At 42.3% G+C, this 25951-nt stretch overlaps 1 protein-coding gene across 1 annotated transcript in view; it reads left to right on the forward strand.

Annotated features, from left to right (window-relative positions):
- cabcoco1 (ciliary associated calcium binding coiled-coil 1) overlaps positions 1-25951 on the forward strand; it is an 81218-nt gene that overhangs the window by 13663 nt on the left and 41604 nt on the right. The window contains exons 2-3 of the mRNA XM_052027767.1: positions 10044-10150; positions 25518-25690. Of these exons, the coding sequence (XP_051883727.1) occupies positions 10044-10150; positions 25518-25690 (280 nt within the window). The remainder of the gene's footprint in view (positions 1-10043; positions 10151-25517; positions 25691-25951) is intronic.

Here is a 25951-nt window from a genome sequence, read left to right on the forward strand (position 1 = left end):
TCTTCCCTCCCCATCACCTACTCGTCACCCAATCACAACCCCTCCCTATCACCCACCAATCCATCCCATCATCCCTTCCTCCCTATCAGACCCTCTGATTAGCCTTCCCCCTTCACCTCCCTATCATCCCACTCATCCCCATCACCAACTGCTCTTCCAGAAACATTCTCTTTTCTCCCCCACATCATTCTCTGATCCACATTTCCCCAGCCTCCACTCCCCATCAAATCTCTCCTCTCTATTTTACCCACCTCTTTACTCCTTTCTATCCCTTTCAGCTTCTTCTCTCCACACCATCGCCTCCCTCCCCATCAAACACTCTCACTTCCTCTCCTTTCAACTTCTTCATATCAACAACTCCTCTCACTCACTCTATCAACTCTGTCTCTTCTCCCTGTCATCTCCTGCTCGCCTTCCCCACCTTCCTCCCCATCCTGTCATGCCTTTTCCAGCCCCCTTCCCTCTGTCACCTTCTCGTCTCCTGCCTCCATCCCACTTCTTCCCTCCCCATCTCTGCCTATCACTCTCCACCATCCTCTTCTCCCCTCCCTCCCTCTTCTCTCCTCCCCATCTCGCTCCTGCCAATACCCTCTTTATCACCATCATCTCGCAGATCCTCCTCTTCCGAGCAACCCTGCTCCTTTCCCCATCAATCCCCTCTCCCTTCCTCATCACCCTGCTTCCTTATCAACTCCCTGTTCTCTTCCCTTCACCCCATTCTCTCTACCCCATCCCCTCTCTTTTAATCCCACCTTCATCACCCCTTTTGTCCCTTCTCATCACCTCCAGCTCTCTCTCCATTAATCCATAATCAACCTCTCTTCTTCACATATCTCCTCCACTCCCTGCCTCCCTCTTCTCCCCAACACCCCTTCCCCATTGCCCCATCCCATTGTGACCCACCAGTATTGATCATCAGTCCTTGCCTCTCCTTCTCAGCAATCTTTAAACCTCTTCCATTAACCCTCCCTTGGTTTCCTTCTTCCTCTTCACATCAATCCTTGTAATTCCTCACCACCTCACCCTATCAGTGTCCCTCTTCCCTTCCATCATTTCTTTCCACTCCCCATCAATCCCTTCTCATAACTCTTTCTGGTCCCACTTTCTCCCCATCCCATCAATATTCATTTCAGACCATCACCTTCCCCTTTCTATCCAATCAGTCCATACCTCCTCCTCATCAGCCCTTCTCCTCTCCAGCTTTTCTCCTCTCCTCCATCTTCCTCATCCCATCATTCCTCCCCTGCCCCTTAACCCCATCCAATCATCTTCTCATCCCACCCGCTCTGGTCATCCTTCCTCTCCTCTTGTCTATAACTTTCCCTCTTTGCCATTACACTCCCTCTTTCCCTTCCCCATTTCAATAAAACCTTTCCTATTTCCATGCCCTATCATCTTATCTCTTCTCCCTCACCATTCCATTAATCTATAACCCTCCTCATTATGTATTTCAAGTCGAAAACCCTTCCTTTCATCCACTCTCTCTCCCTCCATCATCTTCCTCCCTAGTATCTCCATCAGCTCCTAACCCCATTGCATCAAGCCCTGTTCAGGTGAAGATAAGGTATTTATATAAAACAAGTAAGAGTGTGTCCTGTCTAGTACAGTGCTCCATGTTGTTACCAAAGGACTTGCTCTTAAAAATTGAGTTGGCTCCTAACTGCAGTGCTAGTTCCAGAAAGAAACCACATGTGATGTGAAAAGACAAAACTTGTCTATTTATATTCCTTCCCATCATTAGATCCCCTCCACATCCCATTCCCCCACCCACCTTGTCCGATGCTATTCCAACATAGAATCACAGAGTTATACAGCATGGAAACAGGTCCTTCGGTCCAACGCATCCATGCTGACCCATTTGCCTGTGTTTGGCCCATACCCATCTCAACCTTTTCTATCCATGTACCTGTCTAAATGTCTTTTAAACATTGTAATTGTGCCCGCCTCTACAGCTTCCTCTGGCAGTTTGTTCCATATACCCACCTCCCTCTGTGTGAAAAAAATTTCCCCTCAGGTCCCTTTTAAATCTTTCCCCTCTCACCTTAAGTCATGCAATCACTTATCTCCTTGCTCATCTAAACCTATCATCTCTCTTCCCCTTCCAGTGTCCCAATTTCACATCCCTCTCCACTCCCATACCATCATCATGCCCTCCTTCTCTTGCCCATTTCTTCCACTAAGCATCTTCCTGCTACCTGTCTCTGATTTCCTTTTCCTCCCCATACTGCTGCTCATGTCTTCCCATCCTGCATGTGCTGCCCAGCTCTACTCCCCACTGCCCACTGCTTCTTCCCCACCTATTGCCCACTCTTCCCCACCTATTGCCCACTCTTCCCCTTGACCTCTTTCTCTACCGACTACCTCTCCCATTTATCCCCCAAACCTACCAACTGCCTCTCTCCCTGAACCATTTTTCTGCGCATCCTCTATCCCCACCCATCTTCACAACCTTCCAGTTTGAATCCCCCCTCCATCCCTCCCCATCTAATTTCTGGGTTGATACTCTTTGAGATTTTGTGGTTTGTCAACATCTGACTGAACTCAGGGACCATGATCTGGATAACTATAAATGCAACACTGCTTTATATTTTCCTTGAAATTCTTCTGAAGAACTTTAGAAAAGTGACTCACTTAGATTTACTCGCGCTGCACTTTTTTTATTGACTTCTGGCTGAAATGATAAACTAGCCTTACAGGCAATTGCAGGAAACAACCCATTCACTTCTGGCTCCAATACACCAGTTTCTATTCAATGTACTAACAGCTCAATTTATCAGCGCTACATTCCCTGATGCTGAATTTCCAAAGTTTTTCCATTCTCTCGGATCAGTTACAATTAGCCTGGCCAACGTTCAGAATATTCCCAAAAGTGTCCCCCTAATGCTACCATAAACTCTACAGTGCTATTTACATTGTCTTTTAGAACCAAGTTGCGAACTTTATTTTAAGCAAGCACAATTCCTCAGCCACTCTGCTGGGGCCTCCTTGCTCTCTCACCCAGCCCCAGGCTCTCGATGCTCTGCCTTGACTTCCTTGTTTTCCTGCCAGGTCCCAGGCTCCCAAAGCTCTGCTGAAGCAGTTTCCTTCTTCCTCTGCTGCTGTTCTTACCAGGCTTCCTAACTCCTCTGAACTCATATCCCACCCCCAGCCCCAACCCCACCCTTCCCACTTCCCTCTCAACCCTGCCCTGAGCCCCCCTGCCCCAAGCCCTCCTTCCCATTACCCTCTTTTTCTTCTTCTGACCCCATGCCTTACCCAGCTCCAACCCCTACCAGATCTTCATCATTACCCCCCCCCACCGATCTTTGATGCTGAGTGGTCTGTCCTCACCCTTGTACCCCTGCGCCTCCATCTTAAAGAGTCCAGAGTCTCATGTGATGTCAAGCTGTTCTTCAGTTGCGTCTTTCTATTTCTTTATCCTTGCCTCCCATTGAAGACCCCTTTGCACGTCTTCAGCCCTGCCCTTCCTCCTGGTCATCCCCTTTGGGCCATTTACCCTCTCGATCTTTTCATTTCCAGTTGCTGCTGTGATATCAACCACCTTGACTTCTGTACTCCCCTCACCCACTCCAACCTCGCCCCATCCAAACGTGCCACACTTTATTCACTTTGCACCAATTTCATCAAACTTTGTCATCAAACCTGCAGACAAGAGCAGTGTCGTTGTGGTCTGACGAACTGCCCTCTACCTTGCAGAGGCCAGAGGTCAGCTCTCAGACCCTTCCTCATACCTACCCCTGGACCATGACCCTAACAACAAGCGCCAGGCTACTTTCTCCTGGACTTTCATAGATCTCATCACATCAGGAGATGTCCCCTCCACAGCCTCCAACCTGATGGTGCCCCAACTACTCACTTCTTCCTCTTACCCAAGATCCACAAACAGGACTGTCCTGTTAGACCAATTGTTTCTGCTTGCTCTTACCTCGCTGAACTTATCTCCTCATACCTTGACTGTATCCTGTCTCTCCTTGTCCAGTCCTTTCCCACCTACATCTGGGACATCTTGCTTGCCCACTACCATTTTGACAACTTCCAACTCCCTGGCCCCCTCTGCCTCATCTTCACAATGGATGTCCAATCTTTATACATCTCCATCCCCAGAAAGGTCTTAGAGCCCTCCACATCTTTCTGCAACAAAGATCCAGCCAGGTTCCCTCTGCCAACACTCTCATCCACCTGGCTGAACTTGTTCTTACATTGAACAATTTCTCTTTTGATTCCTCTCATTTCCTACAAATCAAAGGTGTAGCATTAAGGGACTCAAATGGGTCCTACTGTGTTTTTGTTGGCTGTGTGGAACAGTCCTTGTTCCAAACTTTTTCTGGTACCACTCCCCAACTATTTCTCTGCCTCATCGACAAATACATTGATGCTGCTTCCTGTACTTGTGCGGAACTCGTAAATTTTATCACCTTCACTGCTAACTTCCACCCCACTCTCAAGTCCACTTGGACCATTTCTGATGCTTCTCTCCCTTTTCTGGATCCCTTTGTCTCCATCTCATTTAAGAAACTATTCACTGACGTTTACTATAAACTCACTGACTCCCACAGCTATCTTGAGTATGCCCCTTTGCACTCTGTCTCTTTTAAGAATATTATTCCTTTCTCTCAGTTTCTCCATCTCTGCTGCATCTGTTCTCACAATGATGCCTTCCATTCTAGAACATCTGAAATGTCCTCCTTTATCAGAACACTTGGCTTCCACCTCCTGCTGTGATTGATGGAGCCCTCTCTCATATTTGCTCCATTTGCCAGACTTCAGCTCTCATGCCCCTTCCCTCCAAACAGAACAGGAATAGAGTTCCCTTCGTCCTCACTCAGCTCTACTGGCCTCTGTATCCAGCACATCATCCTTTGTCATTTCCGCCAGTTGCAATGGGATCCCACCACCAGCCACATCTTCCCCTCCCAACCCTTTTCTCCTTTCCGCAGGGACCACTCTCTGATTCACTGGTTCGCTCATCCCTCATCATTCATGCCTCCCTGCTTCTTGGCATTTTCCCCTGCAACCACAGGAGGTGCAACACTTGTTGCTACACCTCGTCCCTCACCAACTATCCAGGGACCTAAACAGCCTTCCAGGTGGGGCAAAGATTCACATGCACCTCTTCCAACCTTGCCTACTGCATTTTGTGCTCTTGATGTGGCCTCTTCTACATCAGCGAGATCAAGCGTGGACCAGGTGACCGTTTCGCAGAGAACCTTAGCTCTCTTTTTGTAATGGCCATCTTCACCTCCTGGTTGCATTGCCATTGCCATTTCAACTCTTCTTTCTATTCCTACACAGACCTGTCCATTCCCAGCCTTCTCCACTGCCAGGGTGAGGCCCAACACAAACTAGAAGAACATCTTATATTCTGCCTGGATAATCTACAGCCCAATAGTATTAATTTTGAATTTTCCAACTTAAGGTAACCCACTCCTTCTGATCCATTTAGGTCCTCACACCCTCTTTTTCTCAAACACCCCTCTAGTTCCCCCATCACCTAGTTTTGTCCCCCTCCTCCACCTGGTTCCGTCCATCTATTACCCACACAGTTTTACCACAGGGTCTCCCATCCCCTCCCCTATTGGATTTCAGCTGCCCATCAGCCTTCTCTTATCTGGTTCCACTTAAAACCTTGCTTACTTATCAGAGTCCAGCATTTGCACCTCTTGTGCCTCCACTTATTACCCTCCAGCTTCTATTTGTACCTTCACCCTCCCCTCCCCCCACCAGGTTGCTTCTGACCCCTTTTTTCCCTTCCTTATCTGTTTCCACCTAACACCCCCAGCCCTGCCTCACCGCTTCCCCTCTTCCCTTTATACTGGCCATTTTCCCTCTACAATCTCAGTCCTGATGCAGGGTTTCGACCCGAGATGTCAATTATTCCTTTCCCTCCACAGATGCTGCCTGACCCATTGAGTTCCTCCAACAGTTTGTTTTTTCACAAGAGGCCAGTAGGTTGGTTGTTGTCAAAGGTCTTGATTTATATAGCACCTTTCAGAAGTACTTCAGAAACAGAGGGGTACTTTTGATATGCAGTTACTCTTGTGATGAAGGGAGGAGAATACCCCTGCTCTTTGAACAATCTGGTGGGATTTTTAAGTCAGACAATGAAGGCTCTGTACAAAACTTACACCCATGCACTAATGGGATGCTCTGGTGACATTAGAAATGTGTCAAATTCTTAGAACAATAAAGAGAACGATATTATCATCCAGATTGATTAGATATTTTTCTTGCTTGAACAACCTATGGCATTTGTAAATGGATCATATTTCTTAAAATCTGAAAACTTGCATTTTGCTTCATCTTCCTCTCCTGCGGCTTCAGTCTGAGGGGACCTTTGGCTAGTATAGGGTGGGCATTGGAGTAATGCCTCACCTGCCGTCTATGTGTAGGAATACTCCAGTACTCCACTGCAGAGTTATGTGATGGCATTTCGGTCACACTTCTGTGGTGATGGGGGGTGGGGAAGAGATGATTTGGATTTGCAGGCACTTCTGTGGTGGTGGGATTGGGGTGATGTTGGTCTTGGATCAGGACTTCAGTGGGATTCTTCAGTGGTGGAAGGAGGGAGGAATTAGAAAATCAGTACTTCTGTGATTGTGGGAGGGGGAAAACTATGGATTGGGAATTCAACAGCGTATCTGTGGTGGTGAGGAGAGGTTGGTGCAGGAAAAATCAGTCTGAAAGTGGTGTGGGGCAGAGGGGATGGAGGCCAGGAAGTTTACTGGAGGGGGATTGCAGTGATGAGGTGGATGTTGGGGACTGGAGAATCTCCTTGAGATTTGGAGTGTAGGGTATAGATTTAATTGGGAAGGTGATGTAGTTGATGACAGGATTCAAGATTCTCATTCACCGACATATCTCCCAGGTTGGTGCTACAGTGGCAAAACCTCAGTGACTTGAGAATGCTCAGCAGTGGGTACCCTGAGGACACTGTGGTCCAAATTCTCCTTCACTGCTCCAAAGGACGCACTGGATAGGGAATGATGTCATCCCATGTAGTCTAGATGTGGAACTTGCGTTGGTGTTATAGGAGTAACTGATAATAGGAAGTGCCTGGTGAAATTTTCTAAATGACACAAAATGACCTAGAAATGGTCGCCAACATGCTTCTGTCATGGCACTATCAATATTTGATTGTATAACAATGAAAGGTGATAATGTACATCTTGCAACAAGTGATTAGCTTCTCTTTGTAATGTATGGGCTTTCTCCTACCAATAGATATAGCTCAATGCTTGCAGTGTTCCTATATAAAGTATCCACACAGGACTAACAACTCAAGAAAATCTCCTTAATTCCTTTGAAGATAAGATTCTCTTAACAGAAGTGCAAAAACTTGAAATATTTATTTAATAAAGTAAAAATAATAAAGAAGGCCCAAAGAAATGTTAATAATTGGATCAATTTATTCTTGTGGGACTTTAACTTGTTTGATAGTACAATGCCCTGGAGGGATATATATACTTTGTAATTTTAAAAATTTGGAATACACAAAATAATTTGTACATGAATCAAAGAGTTTGATGAGGGTAAGCTTTTTTTTGAAAGAAAGGAATCCATCTTTGATCTGAGTTGAAAGCCTGTTAACAAACTAAACAGTGAGGTATTTCATTAGGTAGTAGAGTGAGCCATGAGTACATGTTAACATACAAAAGCTTCTGAGGATTCACACATATGATCTATTTCTTCTATGCCACACAACGTTGTGAAGAAAATTTATTTTTGTGATTTTATTTACTTAGTTATTGTACGTTACACATGGGAAGTAACCTCACTAATTCAAAGCAACTATGCCTACAGATGTATGACCTTAAATTATTAGCAGAGCTAAATGACAGTCTCCTTATATGCTGAGTTTACAGTTGTCACACTGCTAAATTTGGTGAGGGAATACCTTAACAAGCAACATTCTCTGTATTTCATCAGAGCTACAGAAAGGTGAACACACAGGCCTCAGAGAGGAAGGTTGTCTCTATGTTGTTGGTGTCCCATCCTAAATCTGTTAATGGAGTCTACTCCAGATATGAAAACTTAATATTATTGGGATGTTGAAGAATTTGTTCTTTCATTGATTCCTGTTCCTTGTTCCAAATGGTGTGTTGAGACACATTCTGGTCAGGTTGGCTGTTATGAAGACAATGTTGTTATGAGAGTTGGGTGGGCAAGTGGATTGAACATATATAGAGGTAAGGCAGGTGCAGGGTGTAAGTCAGAGTCAAGCTGAAAGTTGCAGATATAACGTATATCATTCCATTCAGCTGCAAGTCTGTGGCTTGTCTATATAGCACTTGGTGCCAAACAAGTGCCTAGGAATCCACAGCTGGGTGCAATATGACAAGAGCTAAGGTCCGGAGTGGTTTGACCTAGCTAGATGACAATATTGTAACAGGACGTAGCATTACAGGACATATTGCTTTGTGTGACATGATTACTGGTCGGAAAAGAAGTAGAAATTCGCTATTGAAACATGTATTTTCTTGAAAAAAAGAAATTCTGTTACAAATGATAATTGACAACTTGATCTTTTGAAGTTCTTTATTTATCCATTGACAGCTGAGGGAAGAGGCCATTTAACTCATTGAATCTGTGCTGGGTCTTTGAAAAAGCCATCTTAGTAGATTCAATTTTCCACTTTTCCCATGCAATTGCCTTGCAATTTCTTCCTTTTCATATATTCACCCAATTATCTTTTGAAAGTTATCCCTGAATCACCACCACCTTTTCAGGGATACCATACATTCCACAACATAAGAATATGCTTTATTCAAAAATAGAATCTCATTTCACCTGGTTCATTTGCCAATCTAAATCTGTGTCCTCTGATTAATAACCCTTCTGGCAATATCATTCAAGTACATCTCCATGGTCTTTGCATCTTTTCCAAAGTGTGGTGCCCAGTTTTTGATAGACTATTGCAGCTAGAACTTATCAAGTGAATAATAAAGATTAAGCATTATTTTCTTCTTTTGCACTCAATTACTCTGATTATAAAACTAAAGGTGTAACAGAATAGTTTCAAGATATATTTTGTCAGTCATTTACAGCTTGAATGTAATGTACAGGGTAATTGACAAATAGATGCTGCCTGGGCTATGTCGTATTCTTATTTACTCACAGCCAACAGTCAATGAATGTAGCATTTCAAAGAATGGAGTTGTCAACTTATTAACAACAAACTTCCCAGGATATAAGTTCCTGAACACACTATGGTCATCTCCAAAGCATCCCAAATCCATCAACCAGAAACCAGCTGAAAACAAAAAGCAAATTTAGTTTAATAATTACAGAACTCAAGGTAGATATCACTATTATCCTCTTTCCACTGTTCCACTCCCCTGGGAAGTACCCTCCACTCACTGCAAATCTTTTTTATTCTTAGGCCTCTTTCACCCTTAGTCCTCCTCCCCTCTCCTTCTCACATGCCTGACTCTTCTCCACTCCTTTCTTTTTCCATTGTCCTATTCTTTCTGCCTCTTTTAACATCATTTTATTCAGCTACCTCATGACATTCATCTCAACATCTTGACTTTATTTTCTGATAAGAGTTTAATATTTATTCATTTAATCAGCTATTACTTGAGTACTTATATAGGGTTCCATTACTATGTATGGATAACATCCTGGTAATATTCTAAAGAAAATATGTAGATCTTACTTATCTGTTACAAAAACACCCTCCTCCACTGCGGCCCATATTTGAATTAAATAACTTTGGCCAGTTTTCCCTTTAATTGACTAAGATGTAGCTGATCTTGTCAAACAAACTGTACAGCTCCGTTTTCCTCTTGGTGAAGTTTGCAATGTGCAATGGAGGGTGCACATTTTTATTTGGCAACTGCAAAGTATCATCTCAATACACATTGAAGTACTTAAAATTAGGAAATATATTTTTATGTAATGTTAATAAAATTGCATCATATTTTTTAATTTTTGATACTACATACATTTGATGTGGACTTGGAATCCATATTTACCACCAATAAATCCACATTGTAATGAATCATTGTGATTTACTGAAAGTTATATTTCTGTTTATTAAATAGAGTGAAGAGGTCACTGTGAAGGAAAGAGAAAACCCACTGGCCTGGAAATTTATCTCCTTTTCCCAGATGTCTGACCTTGTACTATTAACAGTGGATTTAGTTGAGAAGTAAGTAATAAGTACAGCAAAGACCACTTTAAACTATTCAAAACATGTTGGGTTTCAATAGTACCCTCACTTCGTAAATGCTACTTAAAAAAATAATTGCTTTGGAGGGTTTAGGAACATTGTATTTCCCCAACGTTTCTCACCCAGCCCTCATTGCATTTACCAGCTGAGTTCCTCCAGCATCATAGTGTTTTTCATCTAGATTCCAGCATCTGCAGTCCTTTGTTTCTCTTGTGTAAGAAGTTAGTTGAGTCCCTTATAATGGCCTATAAATATGGCATTTGTAAAACTAATACAAGAAGAAATAGAGTATTTAGGGTAGCACTGGATAGGTCAGCATAGACTACAGAGCAGAGATTCCCAAATATCAGTGCTTGGATGGCCATTTTCATTCACCAGCTCTTCTGTGTGGACACCATGCTGGTGCACAGGAACTATATGCATGTACAGTGATGTCACACAAATCTACCACATATACAAAGCTCGCAAGAATAATGAAGCAGATCTTAACTAAAGGGTTGAGTGTGGCTTTGGTGTTAATAGAGTTGCTGAAGAGTCTAAGGCATCCATTTTCCTCCAGGTAAGTCTCTAATTTTAATCCTTCAGAACTCACATCCTCTCCACCACTGATCATCTCATCAACAGCTTTCACCTGGTCCTCTGATTCCATCCTACCTACCATCCCCCTCTCTCTTTCAGGTTTGAGTTCTCTCTGACCACCTCACTGATCCTCTTTTTGACTCTCTACCAACCTCCCCGAGATTCTCTCCCCAATTTCTGAAAAATGCTCCCCAATGTTTCCTCCATGGTCTCCACTCCATTTGAATACAGGAGATAACAGAGGAATTTTTTCTGCAAGTGTCACCTTCTGCTGCATGCACAGAAGAATATCCAAGCTTTAGAGGTGCTTAGAGAGTCAAAAGTTGAGTTTGAGTCACTTGCCATGTTTTGGACACTTTAGGGTTTGTTCAATGGCTTCAACAAAGTTATAAGTTAGGCTGCTTTGGTCCGTATGGTAACAAATTTGCCGCTAATGTTTAAAGCATGAAGCAAAGTAGACTTCATAATGAAACCCAGGAGTGCCCTTATGTTGTCAATGTTTGTCAATTTATCATTATGTTTCCATGATCAACAGAATATGATCAATGATCTATGTTAATGGAGAAAAAAAGTTTTTAATATTCTTAATGAAGGGTGACTCTAATTAACATTTGGGCAAAGGTCTGTGAGGTGAGATAAAATGATAACTTTGTAAAGAACCTTGGTTAAATCAGAGATGGAGTGCAATGGGCAGGTATGAGCACATGATTCCTTGAACAAGTGGAGCTTAGATTCACTAGAAGTACAGAATATGATCATGGGGACAAGTTTGAAAACTGGGCTATATTCATTGCAAAATAAAAGTTTGAGAGAGAACAAAAGGAAGTGTTGGGAATGATGAAAGGGTATTGAAAAAATGTTTGTACATGTTAGTGAATGGGGAATTAAAATCAGCATTGGATCTGAAAAGAGGAGTCTTTTTATTGCAAGGGTTATTAGAAAAAAATTGCACAAAGCTTCTTATTGATTCTTACTACATTTCAGAACAAATTATATGAGTATTTAATAAGTATTAAAGGGTAGTACTTGATGTGGCATAGAACAGTAGTTTAGAGCTGGTACTTTGTTCTTGAGTAAAGTTAATTTTACATTAACTGTGAAGGAAAATTAACTAAAGTGGTCTCTTTCTATGCTGAAAATATGAACAAATGAACGTATGTAAAGCCTGCTTATTTTGGCATGCTCTAACTTCTACACACCAACAAATCCCAAATTTTTAGTCTGTTTTGTTAGACCATACAGTTTCAAATAACAGTCCAAGAAACACTTGTACTGGAATATCAGTGTAATTGATGTGAAACCTTCTGAAAGCAATACATATATTTGTTAATTTGCATATATCCCACTTTCTCCTCTCATCAATCATTGCTGCAGTTGCTGGAGTATGTTTCAGACACTGTTTTAATGAAGTCCATATTATATGCTGTTTAGAATGATAATTAATAAATACCTTTTAGTTAGAAATAATGGGGTGAGGTGAAATCTTCTGTTGTGTGTCATCTGCCTTAGAACCCATTGCCGCTTGCAATGGGCCCGAACACCCAGCTTTACAGAGAAGTCCAGAAGGCTTTCTCCAACCATAGCTGACATGCTCTTTACCCTGATATTGGGGCCTCATGCCCTGGCTGTCGAAGCTGTCATTTAGATTAAATGTTTGTGAATTACTTTGAGATTCACCAGCATTCAAAAACATTCAAGCATTACTAAAAATAAATAATACTATTAAAATATCTGAATTATTAAAAGAATTAAAACCTAGAGTTCCGAAAATCATTTAACACTATAACATTCTTATAGTATTTAGTTGTTTTAGTTGCCTCAAAATAAATTAAACCATTTTTTTTGCAGCCATTTCATTCCATTTAAGTCATTGGGCCTGCTGGAATTACTGCCAGATTTAGCTGACGTAGGTTGACTGGTCAGATTTCCAAGCCTAATTGCTGACTCTACAAGTCCAAAGATACAGCACAGGTGTCCCAAGGGTCATAGAGTCATACAGCACAACAAGCCTTTTGGCCCACTAGGTACATGCTGACCTTTTTGCCCATCTACACTAATCCCATTTGCCCATTTTAGAGAAGGATCCTTCTATGCCTTGCCTATTCAAGTGCCTGTCTGAATGCCTCTTAAATGTGGTGATTGCATCTGATGCCACATCTCCTCTGGCAGCACGTTTCAGATATTAACCATTCCCTGTGTAAAGAAAGCTTTCCCCTCAGATCTCCTTTAAACTTCTTCCTTAAATCTATGCCCTCTTGTTTTTTGACATGCCTAACATGGGCAAAAGATTCTGACTGTCTAGCCATTCATAATTTTATATACCTCTGTCAGGTCTCCCCTCAATCTTCTTTGCTCTAGGGAAAGCAAGCCCAGCCTATCCGGTCTCTCCCTACAATTGAAGTCCTCCCATCCACACAACATCCCAGTGAGTCCTTAGCTGAGTGGAAGGCTGAACTTCAGCCTGTGCTCAGAAGCCCTGAGGTTCCACCTGGTTAAGTGGGTAAAAGCAGATCTGTTCGGTTTTAAGTAGAAGAACCATTCCGCATCCTCTCCCATGCTGAACCCCTCAATAGTCCCAATAATTGCAATTATTCAGGAGGGAAGCATATTTGTCAGAGAAAAAGATAAGAGTTCTGCATAAATTAGCTGGATTTGCATTCAGAGAATTAGTTACAGGATGTGATCTTTCAGAGCAAGTATTTCCTGAGATAAAACTTTGTTTGAGGAAATCAGCTGGAGCTCTTATTTGTAATTACAAATGACATTGTTAATGGTATTTTTTTAACTTAGGTCAAGATAATTATACTCTCAAATAAATCGTGAATGTAGTACTACAGAATGTAAGCATATATTTTCTCTCAAATCTAATTTATTACCACATAGGTGTTATTCAATCATTTATCCATTAATTGAACTAAATATAAAAATATTTTTAAAATCCCTCTTGTAATTCGATTGATGTATACAAAGTTACTTGTATCTCTGATTTGTCTTCAGAATCTTGTGTAAGATTTCATGGTGCAAATGGAAATCAGACGTGTATTAGGGCAATAAATATCATTTGTAAGTCAATTACCATAGTCTAGAATTTGGATTGCTCGGCACTGGTTTAGTTTAGCTGCTATATATTCAAATGACCTTTTTTTGTTAACCTTTGGATCAGGACGAATTTGCAATCATTGCTAGGTGAAATTGCTAGTTACAAAATTGGACCAGGTACTCCTAGTCGCAATCCTTGTTAGCATGCCTGACATTTTGCTGCATTTCCATTTGTATAGTCAAATGTCGGAGCTCCAAGCTCCATACAAGACTAAACTAGAACAGTTTCAATAAAATTATGAGCTGGTTTGTTGCCTCACTTGCCACTTAAAGGGACACTCTGCTGATATCGGGAAACCTTGATTGAGCATCTTCAGAACTGATTGTAGGCTGTTCAGACATCTCCAAAGATCTACAGACTGTGTTTATATTTATAATGAGTGTTACTCCTCCATTTGGATATCTCAGTGGTGACACCGCTGGCAATACTACATTACTGGATTACAAGGTTAACCACTTGGAGAGGGCTGGGAGTCTAAGGATGGAAGAAAACAATATGCACATCCACAAAGACCATACTCTCAGAGAACTTTTAGAGACAACACATCCTACCTGAACCTCTCTGAATAATGAACCAGAACATGCTGCCAGCTGGTGGTTCTCTAAGGAACCGCTAGCTATCTGCAATGCATGCCCCAGTATGTTTTGGATAATTATGCCTGCATGCTCCATGAACATCAGGAACACACTTGAAATCAGAAGTGTGCACATCTGAGTTGAGAGGCAATCTGTGAGTTGCTAAGCCAAGGATACCAGCCATAGCTGGCGCGTCAATGTGACCCCATTTGTTTGTGTTACTAACCTTCACTTAGAAATAAAAATAGGCAAGTTTTTGGTGTATTTCTCTTTACTTGTCTTAGAGTCATGGAAAGATACAGCACGGAACAGGCCATTTGGCCCACCAAGACCACACTGACCATCAAGCACCCATTTACCCTAACCCTACACATTTTATTCTCTTCACATTTCCTCCAACTCCCCTCAGATTTTACCACATATGTACACACTAGGGGCAATTTACAGTAGCCAATTAACCTACCAATCCATACGTCTTTGGGATGTGGAAGAAAGCTGGAGCACCTGGAGGAATGCCATGTAATCACAGGATGAACATGCAAACTCCACACAAGCAGCACTAGAGGTCAGGAATGTAGATGAAAAAAACAACAAGATGCTCGAGGAACTCAGCAGGTCAGGCAGCATCCATGGAGAAAAACAGATAGTCAACGTTTTGGGTCAGGACCCTTCTTCAGGACTGAAGGTAGGAGAAGGGGAAGCCCAATATTTAGGGGGGCAAACAAAACAGTGATAGGTGAACAAAAGAGGGGAGACGGCGCGGGCACAAGGTGGTGATAGGTAGATGTAGGTAAGAGATAGTGACAGGCAGATACAGGTGAGGAGGGGAGAGCAGATCCACCGGGAGTGGGTCAAAGTTATGGAAGCAGGCGGCATGAGGGGAGGAGAGGAAAAGGAGAGAGAAAAAATGGCAAGCAAAAGAAAGAGATAAGGAAAGAAAAAAAAAGGCCAGGTGGGGGGGGGGGGGCTGGTTAGTTAAGGTGGGAGAATTCGATGTTCGTGCCATTAAGCTGTAAGGTCCCAAGACAGAAATGAGCAGTTGTTCCTCCAGTTTGTGTTTGGGCTTCTCCTGGCAGTGGAGGATGCTGAGGAGTGACATATCAGTGATGGAATGGGAGGGGGAGTTGAAGTGACTGGCAATGGGGAGATGCAGATTACAGTTACAGATGGAGCGTAGGTGTTCTATGAAACAGTCACCTAGTCTGCGCTTGTTCTTGCCAATGTAGAGGAGGCCACACTTTAAGCACCAATTGCAGTAGATGATATTAGGGAAGTGCAGGTAAATCTCTGCCTCACAAGTAATTACTGTTTAGGTTCCTGGATGGAGGTGGTGTCGAGGCAGGTGTTGCACATGTGGCAGGGGCAGTGGAAAGTCTCCAGGGTGGGAGCGGGATGGGTGGGGAGGGAGGACTGAACTAGGGAGTCACGGAGAGAGCGATCCCTGTGAAAAGCTGAAATGAGTGGAGAGGGGAAGATATGCTTGGTGGTGGGATGTGGGAGATGGCGGAAGAGGCGGAGAATGATGTGTTGGCTACGTAGGCTGGTGGGATGAAATGTGAGGACAAGAGGGACCCTATTCCTGTTGGGTCTGGGAGTGGTGGGGGGTAAGAGCAGAGGTGCAGGAAATGGCAGAGATTCGGGTGAGAGCTCTCTCAACCACAGAAGGAGGGAAGCCACGGTTAGTAAAGAAGTTGGACATCTCAGATGACCTAGAGTGGAAAGCCTCATCATGGGAGCAGATGCAGCAGAGGTAGAGAAATTGAGAGATAGGGATAGTGTGCTTGCAAGAGGCAGAGTGAGAGGTGCTGTAATCAAGGTAGCTGTGGGCATCAGTGGGTTTGGAGAAGAAACTCCCCCTCCCACTCCATCACTGACATGTCAGTCCTCGACCTCCTCCACTGTCAGAAGTCCAAACACAAACTGGAGGAACAGCACCTCATTTTCTGTCTTGGGACCTTACAGCCTAATGGCATGAACATCAAATTCTCCTACTTCAAGTAAACTCACCTCCCCCCCTCCCTTGCTTCTTTTCTTACCTTTCCTAGCCAATCTCTCTTTTTTTCTCTGACCATTTTTTTTCTCTCTCCTTTTCCTCTCCTCCCTTCTCCCTATGCCACCTGCCTCCATACCTTTGACCCAACCCCGTCTCCCGCACCTGCCTATCGTTATCCTTTACCTGCATCTACTTATAACCACCTTGTGCCCACCCAGCCTCCTCTCTTTTGTCCACCTATCACTGCTCTGTTTTTACCCCCTATATATTGGGCTTCCCTTTTCCTATCTTCAGTCCTGAAGAAGGGTCCTGGCCCGAAATGTTGACTGTCTGTTTTTCTCCACGGATGCTGTCTGACCTGCTGAGTTCCTCTAGCATCTTGTTTTTTTATCTAGATTCCAGCATCTGCAGTCCTTTGTTTCTCCAGGTCAGGAATGTACCTGGGTCACTGGACTGTGGAACAGTGCCGCCCTCCTTGTCTGTCTATTTTTGTCTTTAATTAATTAATAACAATGTGTTATTAAAGAAATATATTATTTTTAGAACTTCAAAAACATTAATTTGTATTTTTACCCATTTCCAAATGCCTATGATTATCAGAGATATTATGATACAATGAAATGGCCTTCTGACAATATAAGCTGCCACTGGTGACGTTCTTCAGGAAGACTTTCACCCATAGTCTTGTGTCTGAAAGAGTCAGCACTGCTGCGCATTTCCAGCAATTAGCACTGCCTGAGGGATGTATTCTGGGTTAAGGGCTGACTCTCCTTCCCTGTCTAACCACAACAGCCCTACACAAATACAATGAGAACTACACAAATACCAGAGTCGTTGTGGAAAAGCCTTTGGTCTTCTGAAAATGAAATTGCACACCAGTGTGCCAGTGTGGCCTGCAATATACACCAATGAGGTATATTGTTTTTCTAGTAGGACAAGTAGAGCTACAAGAAATCCCAGTTGAATAGGAACAGCTTTACCTCCCAGCAGAATAGAGGGGGGAGGCATGGTCTGGATGGGCCATAAAGAATTCCATCACAGGCCATTTTCATAAGGAGCCTGCTAGTGCCTGTCTCCACATTCCAATCCTTAACGTCAACATAGTGCATAGATAATCAGTTAGGAGAGCCCAGATGGCACATAACATTCTCCCATATCCTGCTGTGCACATTCATTTGTGCCGAATATAACACAGCAATGAATGATTTAGATAGTTTGATGCAAAATCTCTGAATTTCCTGATGAGCAGCACCTAGTTTAAAGAACTCTGACCTTCGCGCAAGGTAAACTTCCCTTGGATTAGTGTGCTATTCAGATCTAAACCTTGTTCAGAAGCTTGAACCTTTTGGAATGTTTTTCAACATTGAGGTTGCCTGGCCAGCATTGTAGCCACAGCAGCTGAGAGTAATGCACCTAGCAACATATTGATCAGATTGGCATTCATTGGCTCAGGAGATACATTGAAGGGCAAACATTTCAAGTAGGTGAAATCCACAATCATGCATCAAGGAGAAATTCTTTCTGACTCTCCACTTGAATTCCACTTTAAGCCTTTGTGTGAATTGAACATTTCATGGTATACAGCGACAGAACTGATGAACTATCAGTGTGAAAGCACAGAATTTTACTCAACTGGCAACAACTGGATCTGATCATTTGATTGTCACATTTTCCTGAACAACTAATAGCTTTTCACTAATGCTGCCTCCACTGTTTACAATCATTTTCATCCCCGTATAAAGGAGGGTTCCTAGAAATTAACAATTTAGAGCAGATGCTTCATCTCACTCGTATATCTTTTCCTTAGAAGTGACCATGATAAGTATTGTAAGAGCAGAACAAGCAAGAGATAAAAATGTGAGATAATAATCAACTTCACATTGGAGGTCAGGTGTAATCATTGCCAAAGTAACATGGCAATTATGGCCTGAGTCTAATTCTTTCACAGTCATTCGGTACAATGCACTGAAGCTATCATTTTTAAGGGGAAAACATCATTCAATGGATGGTGACAATCAAAACTTTTCTGAAGCTTTTTGACCTGAAATGTGTAAATTGACCTGAAATTAGTAAACCTTTCTTGGTGAGGCAGTGTTGGGTCTGTTCAACGTCAGCAGCTGCCAAACCAATGTGACCTACCTTTGAAAGAAGAAGGATATTATTTACTTCAAATGAGAAAGTATTTGAATAGTGCTAATGTCTTGAGAATAATTTAAAACAGAGCTAATACATGAATGGAAAATCATAACATTTGTCTGTAAATGTACCACATCAGAATGCCTTTCTTGATTGACAAACTTGTCGGTGTGGTTTGATACCTTAGTGGTATATCAAAGTGCCTCCTGTGTGTCTGCAAACTGGCTACCAGAAGACTGGTTCCTTTCCCTTTGAGTCTGTACTGATGTCATTTTAATGATCCAGAAAAGTGTCTTGCATACATAGGTTAGGTTCAGCTTCCTGCCCTGGGCCTTTGACAGATCAAATGGGATAGCTGACTTGTGGAGCATGGATAAGTGGATTAGTGTGCTGTCTGAGAGTCTAATGGGAGCTTTAATCGATGCCCTTATGATCCTGCACATGAGACAACCCTTGAGATGACTGGGTAGGTAATGGTGCAATGATCAGCTGGCGTTCAGACACTCCACCGTTGTCTTAACCTCTAGACCTGGAGCTGTTCTGCTGACAGGTCCCGAATGACAATGTCTGGTCCCTGCTGTCTTCATTCATCCCCTTGGAGTCAGTTATCTGTGCAATCTGAGCAGAACTTTGCTTACAATGAATAGGTGTGTGAGTGGGGGCAGTGTTTGGGAGGTGCATGCTGATGCTCCTGCAGAAGAGTAATGAGTATCCATGTGCCATATCCCTGCTTCTATAGGAGAGCAACCTGCTTACACATGGCATCTCTGAACTACCTAGCGACATGCAGCCTCTCACTGTTCATGGAATACAGAAAGCTGCTCATTTTCAGCATCCCTGAGCTCCTGTAGAACCACGAATTTCTCATGGGCTGCATCCCTTTGTTGTTTGAGATTAATCATTTTCTCAGGAGTGGGATTCTCAGAATAGCAGTCCACTTATGAATGACATCTCTGTGTTCAATCAGGACATCATGCTCCTCCCTACATACAGTTGTTTCCTTCAGCATTCCCATATGATAAAAGTCAGGCCTCTAGCTGGGTCAGCATATACTGCATAAAAGCAGAAAGACTTTGTGCGGTTTATGTCTATGCTTCTGCGGCAGCTATCATTTAACAGCTGTTGGTGTGGTGTCACAGAAATGTTGCCCAGTCCTTGCAAAAAGTGCACATGATCTCCAGAGGGAAATCATGGTTTCCTGGTACCACACAACATCTTGCAAGAACGTGAAGATGGATTTATGCAGGCTCATTTCCATCTTCTGCATTTGCCTAGGCAGCCCAAACAACTTGCTAACCATCTATTTGTGCATCCACATCAGCATTGTCATGACAACGTGCCAAACACAAACCTCAAATGAGACCTCTGGAGCAGTGCAGCTGCATAAGCCTACTCTGTTACAAGTCCTTGCACCAGACTGCCTACATCTGGTGGCACACTGCAGCCTGTTAGTGCCTGGTGTATCTCCTGTGTCATGCATCTCTTTCAATTATTCTGTCCAGTCCTCAAGGAGGCCAGACATAAAGAACATTATTGTCTTCATCATTATTATTTCCCTTCACTTGCTTTCTCTCCAGTCTTTGTTGCATGCTTCATTTCCTTTCATTTCCTCATACTTTGGGGGGTGGGGGGGGAGGGGAACAGGGTTTTGCTGGTAACTTGTAGAGACAAATCACAATGTATTTGTGCTTGTAAGCTGCATCCAAATATCTTTATGATGATGCAGCACATGGATAATGATCAAATCAAAGGGGATTAGTAATCAATTGTTAGTGTGGTTATCTAGACGATTCTGTATAACTTCTCTGAAGTCATATTTGCATCTCTCTGAATCCTCTTCCCAAGAGGATAAGCATGCTCCCTTAAAGCCTGGAGAGACACTACAGTCGTTGATTATCTTCCTGTGCTTGTGGTCTCCCTCCTATCCCTCATTGTCTTAGCCTAAATGGAGGAAATGAAGGGCAAAGGGCATTGTGTAACCTTTCTAGTATCCAATCTCTAGAAATGTGATCCCTATGTAGGGGATGGAGGGGGTAGAAAGGCAGTGGTGGGATATGTATGGGGTTAGTTTGGAATATTTTGTGTGCTTCACTGTGAGTGGTTGCACATATACATTCTCTTTCTCTCTCTCTGCTCTCTCTCTCCTTTCTCCCTCTCCTCTCTCTCCTCTCCCCCTCTCCTCTCTCTCCTCTCCCCTCTCTCTCTCTTTCTCTCTCTCTCCTCCCTCCCCCTATCCTTTAAGAAATCTCATAAGCCTAAGACCAACCCTGGAGAAGACAAATCTAGCCAAGCTGTTCTAATGGTGGGCCTGGTTGGTGCTGTACAGATATATTAAAATATTAGAAAAGAATTACTTTTAAGTGTATGCTGGGGAGAGAGAGTGTCAGAGGCAGGGGGTGGCATTTCGTTACCATGAGAAGCCACTGTTTACGATTACATCTCTTAAATCCACAAGAGATTTAATGGAAATAATCAAAATTATGAGAGGGTTTTGATAGATGGAGATAGATGGTGAATGTAGCATAAATGCATAAGTCTGAACTGTTGTTTTAAGGTTGGTGGAGTTGCTGTTACCTTAAGACATTATGTCATGTGGTTCATTATTGCACAACATTGTATATACCGTGTTTCAGGCATTTAAGTATTGACTACTGTATTAAGTGGTCATGTTTTCCTGATTTTCCTGGGTTAACTGAGTTATGTGCTAGAAGAACCCAATGCACCACACTGGTGAGAGTCTACGTTGCTATAAAGTGACACTTGTAAATCTGTGACTTTAATAAAGCAGGGAAAGACAGAAGGTGAATCCTTCAATACAGACGTCATTAAATGTGTAAAAAGGATGTAAAACTGGATGGCAAAAGCAGTACAAATAGGGTATATTGAGAAACTGATAAATATGGCAGATCTCTGGAGGCACTGAGCATTTACTTTGAACGGTTGTTTAAGTTCTCCAAAGACAATAATGTTGTAGAAGTTACGGGTAAAAATTCCAAAGAACAAAATTCTGTGATCTTTGAGCTATATAAGCCTTACTAGTAGTTAAGAGTGTGGATACATGTGCAACGCCAGCTAATTGACACTACACAACAGAGATGATGTCTCATTTAAAGAGATGATTCAAATATTGGCAACTCTTTTTAGCCTAGTGCCATAGGAGGTATCACAAAGCTGCTAATTTGCTATGCATAATCAAAGGCCAGAGAAAGCAAACAACAATTACATTGTGAATTTCAGGATTAAACAAAGAATTGTAAATTTGCACAAAATGCTGGAGGAACTCAGCAGGTCAGGCAGCATCTATGGAGGGAAATAAACAGTCGACGTTTCGGGTCGAGACCTTTCATCAGGACTCTGAAGTCCTGTCTCCTTTCGGAATATCAGGATTTCTTCTCCCACAATGAAATTTAAGGCAATGCGTTCACAGCCAACTTTCTCTTACTGCAGTTAGTCCTGTAGCAGTAGTTGAACGCCAGATCTTCCAGGCAAGGGTTCACTGCGAGCATTCAACATGGACAATTACTTTTCCCATCACACAAAGGGAACAGCCTTCCAGAACCTACACAAAAGCCACTGGGAAACTACTGCAATGTAGTGGTTGAACAGTGAAGGCAACATGCAATCACAATGGAAAAGCACTTGGATTTTCAAAATAATTTATCAAATGAGCTATAAATTTCATTTATCTATTTTCATTTTGTTAAAGTTGTCCTTTCATTCTCTGATGTTAGTAACTTTCATATTTTATGCTGAACAAAGGATTATTTTTTAAACCTGAAATTTCCATGAGGAACAAAGCAATTGTGTAGAACCCAATAGTCAGTGAGAATTAGTGGAGCAAATATATAGGGAAATTGCAAATAGCTGTAGAAATAATAGGGTTGTATTAGTAGGTGATTTTAACTTCCCTAATATTGACTGGGACTACCATTGTATTAAGGGATTTGCGGGGTTAGAATTTGTTTGAAGTGTATCCAGGAAGGTTTTCTCAAGCAATGTGTAGATGGCCCTACTGGAGAGGAGGCAATACTCAGCCTTCTCTTGGGAAATGAGGCTGGGCAAGTGGCTGAAGTGTCAGTGATGAAGCACTTCGGGACCAGTGACCATAATTCTATTAGAAGAAGTCAGTGGGTGAGATGTTTATTCAGTTTGGAGGCCTGTGGCCAGTGGTGTACCACAAGGATTAATGCTGGGTCCCTTTTGTTTGTCATCTATGTTAATGATTTGGATGAGGATGTAGTTGGCATAGATAGTAAGCTTGCAGATGACATCAAAATTTGCTGGTGTGATGGACAAGGAAGAAAGTTGTTGAAGGTTACAACAGGATCTAGACAAACTGGGAAAGAGCACAAAGGAATGGCAGATGGAATTTAACTTAGACAAGTGCAAAGTGATGCATTTTGGGAAGTTAAAACAGGGCAGGACTTGCAGAGTAAATGACAGGACCCTAGAGAGTGTTGTAGAACAAAGAGAGCTAGAGGTACAAGTACATAGTTTCCTGAAAGTGGTGACTAAATGGTGAAGAAAGCGTATGGCACGTTTGCCTTCATCAGACAGGGCATCAGGTACAAGAGTCAGGAAGACATGTACAGCTGTATAAGACGTTGGTGAGACTGCACCTGGAAAATTGTATGCAGTTCTGGTCACCATGCTGTAGGAAAGATGTGATTAGGCTAGAGAGGGTGCAGAAAAGATTTCATAAGGATATTGCTGAGACTGGAGAACTGAGTTATGAGGAGAGACTGGTTGGGCTGGGACTGTTTTCCCTGGAGGAAAGGAGACTGGGGGGTGATCTCATTGAAGTATATAAAATAATGAGGGGCATAGATAAGGTGGATGGCCACAGTCTATTTCCCAGGGTAGGGGAGTCTAAAATGAGAGGACATGGATTTAACATGAGAGGAGAAAGATTTAAAGGGACCTGAAGGGCAACTTTTTCACACAGAGGGTGGTGCTAGAGGAAGCTGTAGAGAAGGATAGAACTACAATGTTTAAGAGATATTTGGACAGGTTCATGGATAGGAAAGGTTTAGAGGGATATGGGCCAAATGCAGGAAAATGGGAGTAGCTCAGGAAGGCACCTTGGTCGACATTGACCAGCTGGGCTAAAAGGCCTGGTTCTGTGCCAGTTGACTCTATGACTCTATAACGACGGGTGAGTGAAAAATCAGAAAAAAAACTGTAGATGCTGGAAATCTAAAATATATTTAGATTATAGAAAATGTAAAAGATAGAACTAGGAAGGAGACAAAAGGAACTTGTTAAGAGTCAGGTGGGGGAGGGGGGATGTCTTAGATAGGGTAAAACCAGGGTGACCATGGGGATAAACTATAAACAAGGTTACTTGGTCATCCAGAGAATGGGACCAATTAGAGAATGAGAACATAGACAAAACAACATAGATAAAAGAATGCAGGAGTTGCGAAATGCAGAGCAGGAAGACATGCCTGGTAGGTCAGATTGGGCATGTCCTCCACATCCAGGGGGATAAAACAAACAAGCTGAGCCACATATCACATGTGGACAACTGATACAGACAGCATAATCTAGTTACCTGAAGTTGCAGAATTCAGCATTGTCCAGAAGGCTGCAACATGCCCTGACGGCAGATGACACACTATGTCACAGACTGATAGGTCAGAGTGATAATTGGATGGAGAATTAAAGTAGCAGGCAATGGGAAGCTTAGGGTCACCCTTGTAGACTGAAGACAGGTGCTCTGCAAAGGAATCACCCAATCGGCGTGTGATTTCTTCAATATAGAGGAGACCACATTGCGAACACCAATTGCAGTGCATTAGAGATGTAGACTGGAAGATGTGCAAGTGGATCACTTCTTCACCTGGAAAGACAGTTTGGGTCCCTGTATGGTGGAAAGGGAAGGAATGAAAGGACAAGTGTTGCGTTACCTGCAGTTGTAAGGGAAAATGCCATAAGAAGGGAGGTGGTTGATGGGAATGGAAGAGTGGACCAGTGGACGGGTAGCCATGCTACATACGGATAGAAACTTATAGAAACATATGAGCAGAGTAGGCCATTCAGCCCTTTGGACCTGCTTCACTATTCAGCACAATCTTGGCCGTTTATCCATGCCAAAGCTTGTCCCCGCCCTCCTCCCCATATCCCTTAATCCCTTTAGAATTAAGAAGTGAAGCCTCCAATGTATTTTGCGGTAGAGAATTCCACAGGTTAACCATTCTCTGGGTGAAGAAACTTCTCCCGATCTTGGTTTTAAATGGCATAATCCATTACAAAGATAAATTAATGCATTGTACAGCATGTCTTTATTATAATCCAAAGCACCAGATTTAACACTTTCAAAATGAAAAAAGATCATACTTCATTGATAAACAGATGCTAAGGTACTAGCTTTTATCATAAACAAACTAAGGCCATGCTTCAGCTTTGAAGGTCTCCCTGTGACCAATGTCTGCATATTTCACATTGATGAGGGAGTCACTATTGTCTCCCATTACCTGAGAGTACAAAGGCTAACTAATCATGTGGGAATTGCAAGATGTTATACCCTGATCCTTCGCCACTTTTTGGAAAAGAATGGCCAATATTAATTCCATAACAAATATCAACAATGCAGATTATCTGGTCATTTATCTCATTGCTATTTGTGAGGCTCTGCTACGTTTATTCAGACTGACTGCTGTATTGTAACAGTGACTGCACTTTAAAAATACTTGATTGGATGTGAAACGCTTTGGGATCTTGTGAGGTTGGGAAAACTGCTGTATAGTTGCACCTTTATTCTTAATCTTGTTCCGGTGAATATTAATGTGAAGAAAACAATTTCACAGTTGGATTCGCTACCAGTATTTTCAGACAAAAACAGCCTTGAATACTTCATTCAGTGTTATTGCATTCCAAAGCATTGTATTTTAAAGACATATGTTATCCATGAAAATGTTTTCTAGGGAATGTAATTTTCCTTTCTTGTTCTGTTCATTAAAGAGCACTGGCTGAAATCCTACAACTCAAACAGTACCAGAATTGCATGAAAGAAGGCATCCTCTTGGATTATTATGTCTCTGGGTTTTGGTGGGCCAAAGAGCAAAACTTTGCGATACTTCAAATATCTGCCTTCATGACTCTATTAATATCATTTTGGAGAACATCAGCAGTAAGTATAATTTTTGATGCAGTTCGCAATGATCAATCACAGGAGAATGGAGTAATTTAGCAGAAAGTTATATCAAAAAATTGGAAGATATACATTAGTTGATAGGTACCATTTAAATCTGCGAATCAACTAACAAACATGTCTGGAACCTTTGTTTTTTCTTTTCATCAGCATGCTATTTTGATAAGTTATAAATATGTGGCCTGGCTTTTTGCCAGAATCTTCATAGAAATTGTTTCTGGAAATAATTTTTCTACCAGATGTA

Source organism: Pristis pectinata, chromosome 12, assembly GCF_009764475.1.
Source record: "Pristis pectinata isolate sPriPec2 chromosome 12, sPriPec2.1.pri, whole genome shotgun sequence".
NCBI lineage: Eukaryota > Metazoa > Chordata > Chondrichthyes > Rhinopristiformes > Pristidae > Pristis > Pristis pectinata.